The sequence below is a fragment of the Falco punctatus genome (assembly GCF_963210335.1).
Source record: "Falco punctatus genome assembly, chromosome: Z".
Lineage (NCBI taxonomy): Eukaryota > Metazoa > Chordata > Aves > Falconiformes > Falconidae > Falco > Falco punctatus.
The window spans coordinates 44,307,145-44,323,402 of NC_137586.1; the positions used below are offsets into that span (position 1 = coordinate 44,307,145).

A 16,258-nucleotide genomic window follows, 5' to 3' on the forward strand; every position below is an offset into this window, starting at 1 on the left:
CGGGCGGCGGCGGGCTCGGCCAGGGCAGCCGCGGGCGGAGGCCCCGCCCGTCAGCCCCCCCCGGCTGTCTGCGGGTGCGCGCGGGCCCGCGAGCCACGTAGTCCCCGCCACGAGAAACACCGGCAGAGGGAGCGCGGGCTGACGGTCACACAGGCGGCCGCGTACAAACCGGCCTTGCGTGAGGCGATCCGGCGGGAAGCGGTGGCACGGCGGGCAGAACCCACGCGTGGGGGAGCCGGGTCGGACAGACCCCGCAGCGAACGCGGAGGCGGCGGCCGGTGCGGGCTGCCGCGGGCACCGCACCGCGAACGGCCGCCCAGCCGCCCGCGCCCCCCTCCTCCCTCCGGGCTGCGGCCGGGGCCGGGTGACGGGCGGTGTGGCGGTCGGGGGACGCCCGCCCGGTGCGCAGCCACGGCGGGAGGGCGGCTGGGAAGTGCGGGAGCTGCGCGGCCCTGCCCGCACCGCTGGTGGCAGCCGCGGGGCGCGCGCGGGGCAGCCCTGGCACGGGAGGGCTCATCCCGCGCCTTGGAACTGCGTGGCGCCTGCGCCAGAAGGAGAACTAGTCCTCGTTTTCCATTTCCTCCGACAGCGTAGGGTAGATAATACCTTGAACCAGTGCGGACAAAGTCCAAGCACAAGCAACACGTCCACACCTCGTCACTACACCTGGACGAGTCTGGGCTTAGCAGCTTTGAAGAGCTCAACAGTACATGAGCAGGGGGGAGTATTTTTTACATAGATAATTATGTAGATTACTCACTACTCTTTAATGAGGCACAGTACTTCGACCTCAAATGTAAATATAGCAACTGCATGAAAAAAAAGTTTTCTTCAGCTATGCAAAATGTGTCTTTCACACACAGTATGTGCAACTTGGGCGCACACCCTCAGCTAAAACACACCCGCTTATGGGTCATGGGGGCCTGAATACACCGTCAGCCTGAAGCTGAAGTCACCGTATCCTTGGAGGAGGGAAGCTTAGGTATGAATGCAGCTACTATCTGTCTTCATCAGTCTGCCATGCAGGCATGAAGAGTTTTGCCTTCTTGCACTTCCTTAGGATGCTTCCAACCATCACTGTCACCTGTCACTGTGTCACTGTCACTGAATCTCAGCATGAAAGACTCAGCACGGGCTAAAACAACAGGTTTTCTAAGGTGCTTTGCCTCTTCGGTATATTACCAAAAGAAAAGCAAAAGTCAGTATTAAAATCTAAATAGTGAATAACAAGAGATATTATTGATAAAGTTATCAGTATAGGAAAAAAATACTCTTTGCTAGCAAGCTCCCATTCTAAGCAGCTATTTTAAGCCCAGAAAAGTTAATAATGAAGATAATTTTTTATATGGCTTCTGCAGTTCTTACAAAAATGTGAGAAGGGTTATAAAAGAAACAATGTGTATTAAATACATTTAAATAAAATTTCTAATGGATGAGAAACTGGTTTTAAATACAGCTATGAAACAAATCTCACCAGAACAATTAAATTAGGGGAGATGATGAGTGTTATTAATCTAGCAGTTAGTTATATAGCTAACTTGAGATTAAGTCATCTCAGACAGCTGTGCCGCATACCTGAAAAAACTTTGTCCTTCTCCATTTTTCAGCACTGATTACTAACTACTCATAGCACAAAACATTTTCCAACTTTGGAAATGGGGACATCAAAAGCATGAGATTCCCGTGAAATATGGCAATAGCACTTTTTTTAAAATAAAGCAGTACAAATAAACAGTCCTATAACAGTGTCTCTCTGTGTCATTACAGGGACTGAGTATGCAGGTAGTTTAGTAGAGGCCTTTTAAACTATTAGTTTATTAGTATTTATTATTACATCTTATTAGTATGAATTCAGTTGTAAACTATTATTTTAAATTTTTACTGTGATTTTTGATACAGTTCTTCTAGAAACTTGATGCAGTGTATCCTTTTAGAGTTTTTCTTTGCATGTGGAAGGCTGCTCCCTTGAGTATACTCCTGTAAGGCAAATAGGATCTAAGAATTGTTAAGAACAACTCAGTTTTCTTAAATTTTAATTTCTAATCAATTTCCTAAATTTTACAACTTCATCCAGCAGGTATATATGCCTCCTCAACTGCGTTCCTTCTGTGTCATACCATTCTGTTAGTTATGACTGTGCTTTAACTACTTTTAAAGCAAAGGATGTGTTAGTGGTTTAATGCCTGTGATACATATCCCAAATTAGGGGAGGTTTATTTTAGGGCTATGAGATACTTGTAACTATATAGAATTTGTGGTTGCATAAGGAAGAAGCAGCTCCGAAGTGAGAAGCCTGGAGGATCTACAGAATGAATTTTCATTCAGATATGAGTTTAGAAGTTTCACAGCTGAAAACTTCACCGCTAAACTACAAACTACCACAAACTGAATTGGATGAGCAGGCATAAATCTGATTTTTTTTTTTTTTTTAAATAGCCTCAGTCTTTGAGATTATGCCCAAGTCCCTTAGAGGCTAACACGCTTCATTCCTATCAGCAAAACTGAAAAGTAACTGAAGAGAGGGCCAAATAAGGCATACAGAAGACATGTCAGCCAGACTTTTATTTTGCGATACGAAAAATTACAATAATTAAATTATTTCTGAGGGAAAAACTGACTTTGTTTCATATGATGATATATGCTATAAAGACAACGCTGGAATTATTTTCTGTTTGTTGCTTGCTACTACTTTGCAAATGTTGAGGAAAGAATACAAAAGAAATTATTTGTGAAAGTTGCTGATCTAAAAGTTTACAAATGGATGGCTACAGATGGATGAAAACCAAAAACAGGAGTCGGAATCCCAGTTCCTTAAGACCACTTTGGCAATTCTAGCTTTCAACTTTAAGAAAAATAGATGGGTAAGGAAAAAATTAAACCTGACATGTCTATAACCAGGTAATTCTAATAGGTTACCATTAATTTTACATTTAAGTCCAGAATCCTGAAATTACAACCTAAGAAGAAATAGAGACACTTAAGTCCGATTTATTTATTTTTACAATTTATTTCAAAGTCATAAATAACAGTGGTTTCAGCTTTACCATGTAACTAATTCTTTCCTGAACAAAATAAGACAGTACATTACCAGCGCCAGAAGGACTTCAGGTGAAGCTCAAATTAATAGTACTAAGTAAATTCTTGGCTGGTACAAGGATCCTGTGCACATTTTATGAAAATTGACATATATTTTCCTAGTTGCCAAATATAATACCTCTACTCCTTAAAGCATTTTTGTTTGTATCCCCAAAGGCCTTGAAAAAAATTCTTAGCAGCAGCAAACAGGACTGACCTGTTTTTTAGTCTTTCTTCTTGTACACAAGCACAGCAGCAAATGAACTCCCATAAAATCACAAACAGAAAAAAACCCAAGAAATCAATGGCACTGCTTGTCCAAAGATTGTTTTACATATGTTTACTAGTGTCTAAGTTTTCAGTTCTCTACATAAAAAAAATAATGTGGCAGTCTACAAACATTTAGAACACGTTTACACAAGGATTAAGGTAAACAATCTACATAAATAAATATTATTTGCGCCTTCAAAAAATCAATGTTTGAAGAAAATATAATGTATTTGGCTTGCACACAATTTTAGTGCATTTTAGAATGGTCAGCTGGAACAACAAAACCATGAAAACAGTTCATTTTCAGTACCTGCCCTTTTCTGTTTGTAAGAAAAAGACACAGTTGCTTGTACTAGCAATCTAAAATAAAACACAACGTAGTTAAGTCGAAGGTTGTCTATGCTGCTGTCCTGTGAATCCAGATGCTTTAGCTAAATAAATTTTTTTAAATGAATGAAGTGCCTGTATTGCAATTTAACAGTGCTTAATATTCCTCAAGATTCTTGTTGGGTCCTCTTCTGTGAGGCTTTTCCCTGAGTCATGTATTTATTGGAAAGGCTGCCTAAGACTGGGAGAAAGAAAGCATCGCACTTTAATAAAGGTTTAAAAAACAAAGCAACACACAAAAGACAAGATATAAAACAACTGAAACAATTGGCCAGAAGAAAACTACTGTTCAGTCAAACTATAAAGGTGGCACACACAAGATCAACTTTAGATCATTAAAAACTGAAGGACAGTAGGCAATATTAAAACACAAAATTGAGAGGTGGCATTTTTTTTCAACTAAACACCTGATAACAAATGACTTTGTGTTTAAAATTCCCAAATTTAGATTTGGAAAAGCCTTACAGTAAAAACAGAAATTAATTTGAGATAGTATTCCAAAGTTTGTAAAGGCTACTTAAGTCCCCCTTCTGGTGTCCTGTAAGATATTTTTATATATATATATATCTACACACACACACACACACATATATATATATATACACACACACACACACACATACTGAAAAAACCCAAGCTGCTAAAAGGTTTGCAGAGTGGCACTAGAAACTCAAAGTAATTAAAAAAACAGGTTATTTTAAAACCTTCATCATATCCGTTAATAAGTGTGTGAAATTACTGTAAGGAACCTGTATTTGTAACCACGTATCTCTCACAAAACATCTCTGATCCAGAAAAAGTACATGAAGTCCTTTGTATTATCATCTGACTATTATTTGTAAGTGTAATTTTAACTTCCTTGCATTTTGGCAGCTCAGACCAAGGATGTATTTTGATAGTCTCCCCTCAGTTGATCATGTGGAAAGTTCTGGACAGCCACCCTGAGCAACATGTTGTCCCTGAAGAAACAAACCCCATGTATGCCCAAACAGGCGAGAAAGTGATAGAAACCTACCATATCCTTCTGCAAAATAAACCTACCGGAGTAAAGAAAAAATGCCCAGAACTGACATGCCTAGGTTTTGCATCCAAAACAAAACTGAAAAATTGCATGCTTTTACAGTAAGAAAACCCACCAATGTGGCTGCACTTCAGAATTATCTAGCAACCTGTCCAGACTCCTGCTGTGGTCACCGAATTAAGTAGATTTTCTATAAGGACTGACGAAGAAAGCAAGTGAAAAATCCATGCTTTTACACAGAATTTCTGAATTGAAACAAAGATATACAGACCTGGCTGGGGACTCAAAAATACTTTTCCTTTTTGTTTATTTTTTTCTTCATGTAAAATCACTCCCTATAAACAACACAAACACTGATGAACCAACAGAATTTAATTATGTCATTCCACAATAAAATAAAAAGGTTGTCCTTGAAAGCTTAAGTAAAGCTATTTTTAATTACTTTAATTGGACTTTAGAATATTTTAAAACAAAAAGATCAAAGGAAGGGGACACTTGGTGTTTACCTGATTTAATCTAACAGCATGTTTGGCAGCACTGGGTAAAGAAGGGGATCCACACAACACTTCCGGTTTTGAACCACCTATAAAGATCATAATATAACAAAGATTTTCTAATTTGAAACTAGCTTCCACTTCAGGTATCATAAGGTATAAAAATAACAAAATATTTGCAATCTACCTTAGGAATACATAGAAAGTAGGACACTTTTTTTCCTCAATTTTATAACATGGAAAACTGCCACAATGAGGTGTGATGCATCCATAGTTAAGCATGGAAGTTAGGAACCTACAATAAAGCTGTGTATCCTCCTCCAGAATCAGGGGGAGACAGGGATCTTCAGAGGGTGAATGAAGGTATGGTGATAAGTGAATTGTCCATAGTCTCACCAGATGTAGCACACCAAAGAACAAAGTCTGATCTCTTAGATCCAGTTGTTCATTATCCTCTATTCAACTAGAGAGAACACCAGGCACTGAGCAAGCAAAAAAACGAGACAAAGCCCTGCCAACACCAATACTCTTTGAATTAAAATACCATAATTCCCAAAACACAGATAATAGACAAAAATACCTACTCCAGAAATCATGATTTTAGACATATGTACTGTACAGCCTCAGCATAGCTCTCGTATGATGAATGTTATAATGTCACTGACTGCAAAAGTCAGGCATACTCCACCTTAGCCAACTCAGTATCATGGCAAATGGAATGCTAGAAAACCTCAAAGAGACAAAGTCAAAGATCAAAGGTTAAATTTAGACTTGACACACACCTTCAAAAGGTCAGAAGCTGAATAAAATGTGGCTTCAGTTTTTAAACACCTTTTCTGTCCACCCAACAATTCTAGTTGTCTGACAAGCTAAGAACACTTCCAAATACATTTACACCATTGTCCTTCCACTTCCTTTGTGGGAGTCTTTGTAAGCACAGTCTTCCACTTATTACATCTGATTAAGGAGAGTCTCCTGATCTAACTGGACAGAACATTTTTACTAGTAGAGAAGAGCTGGCTTGAAATTACATTTATAAAAAGGATTTGTATTTGTTACTTTTAAGAGGTCAAGTCATGAGTAACCTGTAAAGCAAATTTTCCCAGCATGAATTTAAATGCTCCTAGGTTTACCTACAGAGAAACAATAATACTTTGTTCCTTTGGATGCCAAATAAAAGTACTATTGACTGTCTTAAAGAGTCTCAGTTTTATCTTAGAATAATTTTCCTTTACAACACAGATGATGAGATCTGTCTTATGTGAAGAATGACTTAGATACTGCTAAGCAACTACTTCATTATTCTGTTCAGATCTGTTAGTCAGGATCTGAATTTGGGGGCATTGTGGTAGGCTTGGTTTTTTTTTTAAAGTCAAAGTTGCAAACTGACTTCATGCAAAGTAAGACAAATTATTGTATATCTCTGACTGCTGAGCTGGCAGGAACATTGTTTTATTTCCTTCATGATATTATATCCGAGCAATCTGTTCACTTTCATAGTGACTTGATTATTATGGAATAATTCTGGTTTACGTGTTGTGAAGAGCCACAAGGGTAGCTTTTGTTGCACTTATGATGTCCTGAAAGAGAAGCTGTAGTTTGAAACGTTAGCAAACTCTTATATAGTGAGGACAATGGAAGCAATTTCAAAGTATTAGACACTCATAGTCTTTCTATTGCAAGCATTTTATCTGCTAAGAGAAACCATCTCTAGTATCTTGGGATACAGCAAAGTTCTGAAAGATAGGTGAGGATGAAGGGAAAACTGGCTAAATGCAACTACATGTAAAAACAAAGACAGCATTTACGTCGTGCCATTCAAAGCAAAACCCTTACCCATCAGTTAGCTCTCTTAAAAATACCAGAAAACATAAGCTCTGCTTAAGCTACTCAGCTTAACCACTTTCATACCTGTAGCTCCTTTATACTGTGGGCATTCCTTTTTAATATGACCTTCTCTTCCACAGATAAAACAACGTTTTTCTTTTAAGTCTCTGTCTTCCAGGTGCTTCCACTTCTCTGCTGAATGCTTGGGAGTCTTTTCTCTTCCAGTTTCTGCTATTACCCTTGCTAGTTTCTTCTTCTGAGGTGTACATAGATGCAACTTTCCCTCCTTGATTGAGCTTTCCTTTTCTGTTGTTTTATTTTGTGTTTCTTTGTCCTCTTTGCTTCTTTTCTCCTTGTTTTCTGTGTACCTCTGGTTTTTGCTGTCTTCATAATCATGATTCTGTCTTAGCCTGCAGGAGCAGAAAAATGCTACAGAATTGATAGGTTTTACATACATGCATAGTGGGAAAAAAACCCATGCAAAACCAGTGTTGTCTACAGACAATACATGCATTTCATGTATTTCTTCAATGAGTTAAAGTGAATTAATGTACTTTGACTCTCCTACCAAACACTGCTACACTGATGTAACATACCTAACAATTTAACTTCATGATAAGATCACAATAGAGCCCTAAATTCTAATAATTATATCTCAAAAAATAGAAACACAACAGAAACTCTGGGTGCTAGAGTTGCAAAGACAGTGGAAGAAAAGAAAACCCAAGCAAAATGCTAATAAAATAATAATAAAAAATAGGGCTATAGTTCTGGGGTTTTTTTCTACTTGTACAATTCAGTCAGAACTCAGTCTCTTCCTTCTGAAACTGTGTATATTCACAGTATTTCTAAAAGTCTCTTCTACTGCGAAAAGCTTCTAACGTTATACACGACTTAAAGATCTAGCAGTGGAGAAACGGCTACCACTGCTGGACTGGTTTTATCTAACTTCTTTTTATACATGACCTAGAGGAGGAGACATCAGTAAAACCTCCAAGTCTGAAGATGATACTAAGGTTCCTTCGGTCAGTCAGATGCAGCGCTGATAGCAATGAAAACGACTCATGCAGGAGGGGGCCTGGAAATCAGGACCATAGAGTGGCAATCAGTTAGCTGAGGGGAATGTGCTCGAGCTTGTCTAGACAACAATTAACATGATACAGAGCATAGGGAAGTGGGGGCCGATGGCGCCAAGGAAAGGTAACATCTTGCTGTTAATTGGTGGCTAATTGCTGTTAATTGGTTAACCACCAATCAGGGGTTGCCTAGTATGCAGTGCTTAGCTTCAAGAACCAATCTGTTTAAAACGCGCAGCTTCTGAAAGTGTATATAAACTCGTGCTTCTGTATAATAAATTGACATTTGCTTGCATCAAGCTGCGTCCCGTCTCTTCATTCGCCGCAAATTGGTGACCCCGACGTGATGCGTTTAAGGATCTAACGTGAAGGGCTCTCGAATCGCCTGTCTGAGCGACTTGCAGCGAGTCCCACAGAACTTTGAATGATCTGCTGAAAGGAAGCAGGAGCCGGCCTGAAATCCCTCCGGAGTTGAGAGGTGAGCTGTGGGAAATCCGTAACGGGGAATCGGGCTTCGTCCCCAGAAAGAGACGTTTATGGACTCATAAAGGATCTTCTAGTCAGATCAGGGAGTCCGTGCCTCAGTCTCCTCAAACGGTGACCCCTATGGTGGTGTTCCGAAGCCTTGGAAGAATAAGGACAGAACTGGTTGATAAAAAAGACAGCTCGTGGAAGAGGGCTGCGTTCCAGAGGAGACGTCTTGGCTGAACGATCGTCTGGCTGGCTGGACCAGGCGGACAACCTAAACCCTGAGGATAACACCTGTATTCATCGAGACTGGTGAGCAGCCAAGAAACTTTAGAGATTTTAAATATTTGAAGAAGTTTTAAGAAGCTTTAGAAACCTGTACTCATTGAGACAGGCGAGCAGTCAAGAAACTTTATAGAGACTTTGAAAGAAATGAAAGTGGTCAACAGAAAGTTGTATGATGCTGCCGTGGAGGGGAACTCCGTGTCGGGAATACACTTAACATCTTGGTGGCAAATTCTGACTACTCTTTGCCAAGGGTGGACTAATTCTACTAACGGCGCAAAACCAGAGGAGGCTGTAAATTCCACCGACAGCGCGACTCTTCTCAAGACACAGTCAGCGATGGCGATTCCGTCCACACCTCCTCTGCCCCCAAAGCTTCTGTCACTGATTGCAGCGACCCTCGCAACACAGGACCAAGCATGGGAACAGGACAACTCGGAAAATGATTTCATTGACACCGATAAACCTTTTGATCCAGGTCCTATAGATCTGGAAAAGGAGCTAGACCTTTCCCCCACCCCCTCGTCTCTCCCGATGCATTGATTGTATTTTTGGGGAGGGTGAAAGGGAGTCTGAGGGATTGGTGGCAGGAATCCAAGTGGGAAGCACTTAAGTGAGGGGTTTTGGGAGTCGCTATGGCATGTTCAGTATTTTGTCAGACAAATCAACCTGCAGAGTGGCAGCCTGTGCAATACGAGGCTGTTAAAGAGTTAAGCAAAGCAGTGCGGGAAGGGAGGATTCATAATGAGAGAACAACTAGGTATCGTGCAGGAGAATAGGAAAGATAAACATGGTTATCTAGTGTTTAATAGGTGTCTGCACGCTTGTAGAGATATAAAGCATTGTAACTGCATGAATGATTCCTGCCCTGAGCCTGGTGGCGCATACAGCTGCGGTTTGTGTCCAAACTGGGCTCAGAGATGTAAATAGGAGCTTCTCTGTTATGGTAAAAGTGTTTCTTTTTGCATAAAAAAGAGAGGGAATGAAGGGAATGACCCCAGAGGTATGTTCAGAGAAGGCATGCTATGTTTCGAACTTTTTGACTGAAGCAGTTCTTGTTTGGTGTGCCCTTCCACCTATGTATAATGTTAATCCAAAAGAAGATGATATTGTTTACACTTTGAATGTCGATAATTGTCTTTCTGTAGATGCTAATGTAGTAGGAGGCTATGATGGGAACGTATTGCAGCGGTTCTACTCTTACCCAGAGTAACAGCAGGGAAAGCATTAAAGAGTTAAATCACCTTGTTTGGTAGGCAGTTAAGAATGTGGGTCAAAATTGCCACTGCTTTTTGTTGTTGGTTCAAGGACATGGCTGTGAGGATTCTGATGGTATGTGCTGCGTGGATTTTAGGCGCCGCATTGCAGCAACATGTTAACCAAAATCTGAGAAAATTTCAGCCTTTTTGGCATCCATTCACTCAATCGGCAGTATTGTATGTTTGCTGTTACCTTAGTTGCTGTCACGTTTGCAAGGGCCCTGCAGAACATGGCAAACCGGGTACTAGCTGTTCAAAAACAGAAAGGGGAAATTGTAAAATTATACAGAACAGAGACAGTGGGGTGTTTTGACATTGATGTGCAGTTTTGGCTTGCTTTGATGAAGTGCAGCTGAGATCCTGCAGCAAAGAGGTAAATAATTTTGAGGGAGTATGAGAAGAAACTAGGATGAGACAGAAACAAAGGAGGAACGTGTTCTCGCCTCTAGAAGGAAGCAGCATGAACAGTAGAGAGTAGCCTATAGTGAACAGCACTAAGGAAAGTGTTGCATGAATTTGACTGATCACTCTAACTCTATTCATAAGCAGCTCGCTGAGTTAAGAAAAAATGTACAGACCATAAAGATTGAGAACGGGTTAACGGACTGGCTTTCAAGCCTTGGGTTAGGGGGCTGCTTACAAAATATAATCAAAGGCGCATTGATGGTATTGACAGTATTGTTGGTTTTAGTATTATGTGTTCCTTGTTTGTTTCAATGCTTACAACGAGAACGCATGTTGGATTGCTCAAAAACAAGAAGGGGGCGATACAGGAGGGGGCCTGGAAATCAGGACCATAAAGTGGCAATCAGTTAGCTGAAAGTAATGTGCTTGAGCTTGTCTAGACAACAATTAACATGATGCAGAGCATAGGGGACGGATGCCCTCCACTGATAGCATCACCTATTGCAGTGGCTGGGCAAAGGACTCAAATGTATCAGTGGTCTTAACCTGTAAGGCATTTATGGTCTGGTGTTATAGATTTGCTAATAAGTTAAGATTGATTGACTTTGATGGATTGATTATTTGATTTTATAAAATCAATCATGTAATAGAAATATAGAAGGATAAGAAATATATTTTAATGAAACTTCCATAGTAAAAGCTGCTATAAAAATCCTCTGTACAGCCCCGTACCAAGGCCGGAGGTATTGGTCAGAATCACCTAGTAGGAATGTTTAGAACTTAGATAACAGACTTAAGGTTTGAGATGATTGTTTATATGTAACCTAGGAGAATGTACTAAAATGTCAAAATGAGCATTAATGTGAACTGGGGAGAGTCGAGTGAAGCAACCCATAGTTGCCGGCCAAGAAACAGTTACCTTAAGTGAAAGGTAATTCCGGCAGGGGGAGATCGCGACCACCGACTCATATACCACCTACCCAAATCATACCCCAGACCCATTTCCGGACCTTTCTAAGCTTTACTGCGCAGAATCGGATATGGGAGGAGAGTATGTTAATGATTTATGGGAAATCTTATGATTATGCAGGAATATTTAATGAATATGTATGAATGAGTTCTATATAAGGTGTATGATTTTGAACCATGGTGTGCGTTGATCGTGAGAGGACTCACTCACGCACCCGGCCGTTAATAAAGAAGTGTCTGCTTATCTACATCACATTGGTGTCGATAAGTTCTTCATTCCGAGATTTCGGTAACAGTTTGGTGACCCAGATGGGACCTCACTGAAGGGGACCGGAGGAGTCGGGGACCTGATCAGTTCCAGCCGGCACCGAGGATTTCTCGGGGACACCCATCGATCCCCGATCCTTAAGGCTCTTCGCGACGTTCCCTGGATTTTGGTAAGACACTTCTTTTTGTAATTGTAGTAAGTGGGTTGGAGTCCCACTAAAGCAAGTGCACTAAAGGAGTGGGTAGGAGTCCCACTATAATAAGTGTATGGTAAGGAGTGGGTTGGAGACCCATCAGTGTGTTTGAGTCCCACTGAGTAAGTCTGCCTGTCAGACGCGGTGAAAGCTGCGCAGGGTTGGACTAAAAGGATCCTTGTGGAAGTGGAAGCCTAGGCGTCTGCCCGTAAGACATAAGCGAAAGCTATTGCAGGGTTGGAAAAAGTGGAAACCAGAGAACCTATATGCTATAGTGTTCTCTAAGGTAGTACCTCTAACAAGAAGTTAGGAGGGGTTTTTCTTCTGATACAGAATTGTTTATTGTGTCTGTGTATCGAGAAGAAAATCAAGAAGTGTATAATATTGTGTTTTATGTCTTTGTTTAAAGTAACAATTGTGGAAAAGTGTGAGTGTGGCTGTAAGGGTGAGATGTGCAATTGAGCACGAAAGCGAGTGTGGAGTGTGGATCCGCGGATCGGAGTGACAGAGTTGAATAATTGTGTATTGTACTGTGAGTGATTATACCATGGCATCTAAGTTAACTCGGTTGTTTAAAAGTAAAAGCATGGGTAATCTTGCTGTAAATGACAAAATCCCGAAAAATTTTTTGTTGGGATGTTTATTGGCACATTGGGGAAATTTACAGGATGATCTGCAAAAGAGCCAGATGATTGAGTATTGTAATAATTTGAGTATTGTAATAATTGGTGGCCTTTGTATATATTGGATGATCAGGAAAAGTGGCCCATGAATGGGACACTGAATTATAACACTATTTTGCAGTTAATGTTGTATTGTAAAAGAGAAGGGAAATGGAATAAAATGCCAAATGTGGATTTGTTCTTTTATTTAAGACAAAGAAAGGATTGGCAGGATGAATGTAAGCTAACTATTAGAGATAATTTGGTAATGGCTATAACTTTTGATAATAAAAAAGTGGGAAAAAAAAATGTTGCTCAACCTGTGAGATTGGGAGTGGATACAGGAGCAACATTTTTTGTATTAAATACCTGTAAAGGAAAAATTGGAACAAAACCAGGCCATTTCTGCAACCCCTGGATTTGAAATTTGGAAATAAGATAATTATACATGAATTTTTGTATGTACCAGAATGTCTGATACCCTTGTTAGGAAGAGATTTGTTATCCAAATTAAATGCACAAAGTGTTTTTGATGAAGGAGAACTTTTCTTGAAAAGACCTGGGTCAAAAATGGGAGAAATCTTGATGATACAAGAAAGAGTAAAGGAACAAGAAATTCCACCGGAGGTGGATTTGGCAGTGATCCCTACTGTATGGGAAACAGATATTCCTGGTAAATCGAAACTAGCAGAGCCTGTTAAAATAGATTTGAAGGAAGGCGCAGGAACAGTGAGAATTAAACAATATCCAATCAAATCAGAAGTGAGACAGGAATTGAAGAAATTGATAAATTTTTGGAGTATAAAATTTTGGAAGAATGTGAATCTGAGTATAATACTCCTATTTTACCAGTCAGAAAACCCTCAGGTGAATATAGGCTGGTGCAAGACTTAAGAGCAGTATATCAAATAGTTAAGGATATTTATCTTGTAGTAGCAAACCCTTATACACTGTTAACAGCGTTAAGGGAGACTTATCAGTGGTTTACAGTGCTTGATTTAAAAGATGCTTTCTTTTGTATACCTTTGGAAAAGGAAAGCAGAAAACTGTTTGCTTTTGAATGGGAAAATCTTCAAACCGGGTGAAAGATGCAGCTGACATGGACTAGATTACCCCAAGGATTTAAAAACAGTCCAACTATTTTTGGAAATCAGTTAGCAAAGGAACTTGAAATCTGGAAACAGGATAAATCAAGACCTGGACATTTACTCTTACAATATGTGGGTGACATACTGATTGCTACAGAAGAAAGGTTTACTTGTATACAGGTGACTACTGTCCTCTTGAATTTTCTGGACTAAATGGGTACAAGGTATCCAGGAAGAAAGCCCAAATAGCCTGCCAGACTGTGATATATCTGGGCTTTGAGATTTTAAAAGGACAACGACAATTAGGAAAAGATCACAAAGAAGCTATTTGTGGTATACCTGAGCCAAGAAATATTCATGAACTCAGAGCATTTTTGGGAATGACTGGGTGTTGTCGCCTTTGGATTATGAACTATGGGCTAATAGCTAAACCGCTATAAGAGGCCCAAAAGAACTCTCCCTTTGTCTGGGGCCCACAACAGCAAAAGGCTTCTGTAGAGTTAAAATGTGCCTTAATGTCTGCACCTGCTTTGGGACTTACAGATTTAGCCAAAGATTTTCAGTTGTTTATTCATGAAAGGCACCACCTGGCACTGGGCATGTTAACTCAGAAGATAGGAAGCTGGAAACGACCAGTCAGATACTTCTCCAAACAACTGGACACAGTGAGTTAAGGGTGGCCAAACTGCCTTCGAGCAGTGGCAGCAACAGTAATGCTCATACAAGAAGCTCGGAAATTGACTTTGGGAAGAACAATAACAGTCTATGTTCCACACATGGTGATAACTGTCCTAGAACAGAAGGGGGGACATTGGCTGTCCCCCAGCCGAATGATGAAGTACCAGGTGGTATTGACTGAACAGGATGATGTGATTCTAAAGACAACTAACCTGGTAAATCCTGCAGTGTTTTTAAGTTCCATACAGGAAGAAGGACAACTGGAACATGATTGCTTGGCTACCATCAAGTATGTTTATTCCAGTTGTGAGGATCTGAAGGATGTACCATTGGAGCGACCAGACTGGGAATTGTATACTGATGGAAGCAGCTTTATGGAACAAGGAGTCCGATACGCCGGATATGCGGTAACAACAGAGACTACAGTTATAGAAGCAGGAGCATTGGCTAGTACCACATCAGCCCAAAAGGCGGAACTTACCACTTTAATTCGAGCCTAGGATTAAGTAAAGACAAGAAAGTAAATATCTGGACTGATTCAAAATATGCCTTTGGGGTAGTGCATGTCCATGGAGCTTTGTGGAAAGAGAGAGGATTATTGTCCTCTCAAGGATCAAACATTAAACATCAAACAGAAATTTTACGATTATTGCAAGCAGTTCAAAAGCCAGATCAAGTAGCAATCATGCACTGTAAGGCACATCAGATTGAGAATACAAAAATAATAGCTGGGAATAATTTAGCTGATAAAACAGCAAAAAAGGTAGCAAAGAAACAAGCATTGCAAATAGCAGTAATTCCTTTTAAAACAGTAACCCTTCCTAGGGAAAAACCGAGATATTTAGAGGAAGATGACAAATTGAGTCAGTTATTAAATGCTAAGAAAAACTTAGCTGGATGGTGGATAACTCCTAATGCACAGGTAATAATTCCCCCTCTTTTGATGAGAGAGATAATTCAAACGAGACATCAAGAATGTCACTGGGGGGCAGAAGCCTTAGTAACATCTTTACAAAAACAAGTAATATCAGTTAAGATGTTTGGAATAGCTAAAATGGTAACTGCAAAGTGTGAAGTATGTTTGAAGAATAATCCAGTGATTAAGAAAAAGGTTCAAATGGGTAGACTGAAATCTGATGCACAACCTGGAGATTATTGGCAAGTAGATTTCTCAGAGCTACCCAGACAAAATGGGTACTGGTACCTCCTGGTAGGGGTTGATATTTTTACAGGATGGCCAGAAGCCCTTCCCTGTCGCACCACACAAACAAAAGAAGTGGTGAAGTGGTTATTACAAGAAATAATTCCGAGATTTGGAGTTCCTATTGGAATTTCTTCTGACAGAGGTCCACACTTTGTTGCTGAAGTAGTCCAAAGTGTTAGCAAAATACTGGGTATTCATTGGGATTTACATGTGTCTTGGAGACCACAATCTAGTGGGAAAGTGGAAAGGATGAATCAAACTTTGAAATGACAAATAAGTAAAATTTGTCAAGAAACCAGTCCAAAGTGGCCTCAGGCACTTTTATTGGCATTATTATGAATCAGAGTACAGCCAAAGAGTGGAACCTCAGTCAGTCTTTATGAATTATTATATGGAAAACCATATGAGTCTCCAGAACCAAATCCAAACATACATGTAAAAGGAAAGCAGGATGTATATAACTATTTGTTTTCTCTAGGAAAAACTTTGGCTGCAATTCAGAGTGCAGTAATTTGGAATAGACCTTTATCCCTGGAAAATTCAGTGCATGATTTCCAACCAGGAGATTATGTCTATGTGAAGACCTGGACCTCCGAACCTTTACAGGAACGTTGGAAAGGACCTTTTCA

At 40.2% G+C, this 16,258-nt stretch overlaps 1 protein-coding gene and 1 long non-coding RNA gene across 8 annotated transcripts in view; one reads left to right on the forward strand and one right to left on the reverse strand.

Moving 5' to 3' along the window:
* Nucleotides 1-67: 67 nt before the first annotated feature.
* LOC308056167 lies at nt 68-3,651 on the forward strand. The gene is made up of 2 exons (XR_013924731.1): nt 68-595; nt 864-3,651. It is a non-coding gene; the product is annotated as an uncharacterized lncRNA (long non-coding RNA).
* TUT7 (terminal uridylyl transferase 7) overlaps nt 2,973-16,258 on the reverse strand; it is a 44,460-nt gene continuing 31,174 nt past the window's right edge. For 4 of the 7 annotated variants that reach the window (XM_080371080.1, XM_080371079.1, XM_080371078.1 and 1 more), the window contains exons 25-27: nt 7,159-7,484; nt 5,260-5,336; nt 4,320-5,088 (exon numbers count right to left, since the gene is read on the reverse strand). In XM_080371080.1, coding sequence (XP_080227206.1) covers nt 4,894-5,088; nt 5,260-5,336; nt 7,159-7,484 — 598 coding nt within the window. In that variant the 3' untranslated portion in view covers nt 4,320-4,893. Of the gene's footprint in view, nt 3,904-4,319; nt 5,089-5,259; nt 5,337-7,158; nt 7,504-8,316; nt 10,412-16,258 lie in introns of those variants that run through there. The other 3 variants (XM_080371084.1, XM_080371082.1, XM_080371083.1) reach the window with 3 other exon arrangements.